We start from the raw sequence: 3,327 nt of genomic DNA on the forward strand, positions 1-3,327 counted from the left end.
TCACAGGGAAAATGCTGGTTTATTGGCAATCACAGGAGTTGGGAGCCGAAGTGCCGTACAAATATCTGTTGGTTTTACATTTTCTTCTCCATCTTCGGTATTTCTAATCCTAATGTATTATATTAGCTCAAAGGATAATAATCGATAGAGGTTAATCGTGATATATTGAGAGATTTTGGAAGACTGACTAATTGTGTTCCTACCAAAACTAGATTTTTTGGTTTTTATGCTAGCTGATGCAGTATATCGATTTAATTCATAATATGCTTTATTGTTTACCAGGAAAATTTGGAGCAAACTTTGCTTCAATATTGGCATTAAACTTTGAACATACTCAAATTTATTAAACAGAGGCTTACAAGTAACCGAGGCTTTGCGAGTACAGATGGAAGTCCATCGAAGACTGCATGAGCAACTAGAGGTTGGTTCCACCCTCTTCTCGCTCTACTGATAGTGTTACTGTTCTTAGTAGGTGTTTGGACATAAAAAGTGTGATATTTTTCGACCAACAAAAGAAGTATTTGAAGTTCTGTAAAATTGTATCTGGAATTGCAGTTGAGTTTTAACATGCATTTAGCTTGATAAAAAAGTCGGAATATTGTTCGTGGAAAAGATTTTTGGAAAAAAGGGAAAATTTTCCATGGATAAACAACTCCTTAGTGTCTCAGCTTCCCAAGTTGTAATTCCTATATATTATTAGTGCCTGTTTTTTATTTTGCAGTACTAGACAGATAGCTACGCCTTCCGTGAGCATATTATATTTGTGTGTATGCTGTCAATGAGCCACATTTACTACTAAGTCGTATTCGTTGGATGAATCTGAATTCACAAAGTTCATTTTTTTCGTTGAAAAAATATGCTCTCTTTAGACGTAATCTTGAATATCTTTATCAGTCATCTTTGCACTATGTTTTTTTGTTCGATATTCTCTATTCCATCTTTCTGTTTACTTTTGTACAACGGGTAAACGTGGTGAACGATATGAGAGTAGATTATTACTTATTTTTTGGGGAAATATTGTTTGACTAAACACATCCTTGTGTCACATTTTGCATGTTCTAACTAAGATCGTTGTGGTTTGCCAAAGTAGGTACAACGTCGTCTACAAATCCGTGTAGAGGCATACGGAAAATATTTTTAATCTATTCTTGAAAAAGCTTGTAAAGCTTTTAATAGCCAGTCCCTCGAATTGAATGGCCTAGAAATGAACGGAGAGGACCTCTCTGCTTTAGCAATGAAGGTTGCAAACGACTGTGAAGGTATCATCGTTGTCCCTTCATTACCTGAGATTGGCTCGAGTATTGAGAACAGGAATGCTTTTCACATGCCTGCCAGACTTGGCGATTGCATGCTTGATGACTGCTTGCCATCAAACAGGTGTCTCAATGCAGACTCTAAATTACATTGTCACTGTGACGTTAGGTGGTCGAAATATGACAGTTTAATCAGCTTGTCAATCTCTTGAATCTGCAAGAGATCCTGCAGTACCATCTCTTACTGGCCTCTTTTCTGCATTTTTTATGGTCGTTAAGCTTTGATTTTGTCCTATGTTTCAGAGTTTTAACGACATTACTAGAGACCCATCCTCAAAGACATCATACAAAGTTTCATTTTTGAAGATGACTCCTGGAAAAAAATTCAGCCTTTGTCGTCTCAAAATTATTTTTCTTACTTCTTGTCGCAAAACTAGTCTTATTGGTATGTTTGATGAATAGATGAATGATTCATCAGTTAATGGAAAGCATACAAAATCTGCAAACACAAAAAGTGCAATTCCTTACCAGTGGAGATACATAATAAAATCAACGTCATTACATTACTATTAAAATGCAATGTTGGGCCCGTGCTAAGTACGGGCCTAGCCTATCTAGTTAATGTATAAAATGTAAAACAAGTTAATTAAGATAAGATCTTTATGCCATTCTCAAACATAATTTTCAACTCAACCTCTATCACAATATAATTATTGACAAGGTAACCTTTTTTCCGATCATACAAATGAGTTAAAGGCATAAAATCTAGATAACCCCAAGAACATGAGGTAGTTGAGAACTACTTACAATGAGAGAGTTTGTTACATACACCATTTACTTGACCCTTGAGGCTAATGCTGCAACATGCCTTCACTTTCGTATGGTAGTCGAAGTCCATATTAGAATCAACAAAATGTAGTATTGAGATATTACGTCCCTTTTTCTCTGCATAGCCTTCTGGGTATAACGAGAGCTTCCACTTGTAATCTACCAAAGTAAATTCTTCAGAAAGCCAATATTCATCAAGCTTGGAGAAATAATAGACCTCTCATTTACACTTAAATGAGTCATGATTAGATTTTACTATGGACAAACATTCGGTGATTGGTCGCCTTTGGATGTCAAATATCTCTTCTCCAAAGACATTTGTCGTCAACGTGGTGCATGAGATAGTTTATTACATGCACCATTTACTTGACCCTTGAGGCTAATGCTGCAATATGCCTTCACTTTCTTATGGTAGTCGAAGTCTATATTAGTCTATATTAGAATCAACAAAATGTAAGAATATTGAGATATTACGTCCCTTTTTCTCTGCATAGCCTTCTGGATATAACGAGAGCTTCCACTTGTAATTTACCATAGTAAATTCTTTAGAAAGCAATATTCACCAAGCTTGGAGAAATAACAGACCTCCCATTTACACTTAAATGAGTCATGATTAGATTTTACTATGGACAAACATTAGGTGATTGGTCGCCTTAGGACAACAAATATCTCATGATCTGCTCCAAAGACACATATGTCGTCAACAAGGTATCCGTTAGAAGCGTCATTGAATATTTTATGAGAAAGAAATATGGGTATTCCCCATACAGATTTAATAGGTTTAAAGTGCCGCATTTTCCCTACCAGAGAGTTGATTGAACATAAAGAAGGTTACAATATTGACTTCCCAACCAACAGGCAAGGAACTTGTTCATAAAATAGACAACTAAACTGAAATATGATCACCTCCATTTTCAAGTATGTTCCCACCAGGATAAATGACCATTTTCCATTTATAATCTCCAACTATAAATTCATTTGATTCAACCATGTCAATGCCACTCTCTGAATGTTAGGAGAAAGACTCAACTTTCAACAGATAGTGTGCTGGCGAAACCTCTGTAACTCTGTCGCTTCAGAAGCTTTTGATTCTATATTGTTGATGGTGCACATGAGGATAAAGAATTATATATTGTTGATGGTGCACATGAGGATAAAGAGCGTTATGCAAAGCCCTAGTAGTTCCATTTGAAGAAATTTTGAGACTAGTTTAGGAGAAACTGCTTTGTATATTGCTAGTGCTAAT

At 35.8% G+C, this 3,327-nt stretch overlaps 1 protein-coding gene across 1 annotated transcript; it reads right to left on the reverse strand.

Moving 5' to 3' along the window:
- Window positions 1–1,731: 1,731 nt before the first annotated feature.
- Window positions 1,732–3,072, reverse strand: LOC107859457. The gene is given in 4 exon segments (XM_047412185.1): window positions 1,732–1,752; window positions 2,092–2,298; window positions 2,448–2,513; window positions 2,872–3,072. Coding segments are annotated over 4 exon segments (495 nt in total).
- Window positions 3,073–3,327: the final 255 nt, after the last annotated feature.

This window comes from Capsicum annuum, chromosome 1 (genome assembly GCF_002878395.1).
Source record: "Capsicum annuum cultivar UCD-10X-F1 chromosome 1, UCD10Xv1.1, whole genome shotgun sequence".
Lineage (NCBI taxonomy): Eukaryota > Viridiplantae > Streptophyta > Magnoliopsida > Solanales > Solanaceae > Capsicum > Capsicum annuum.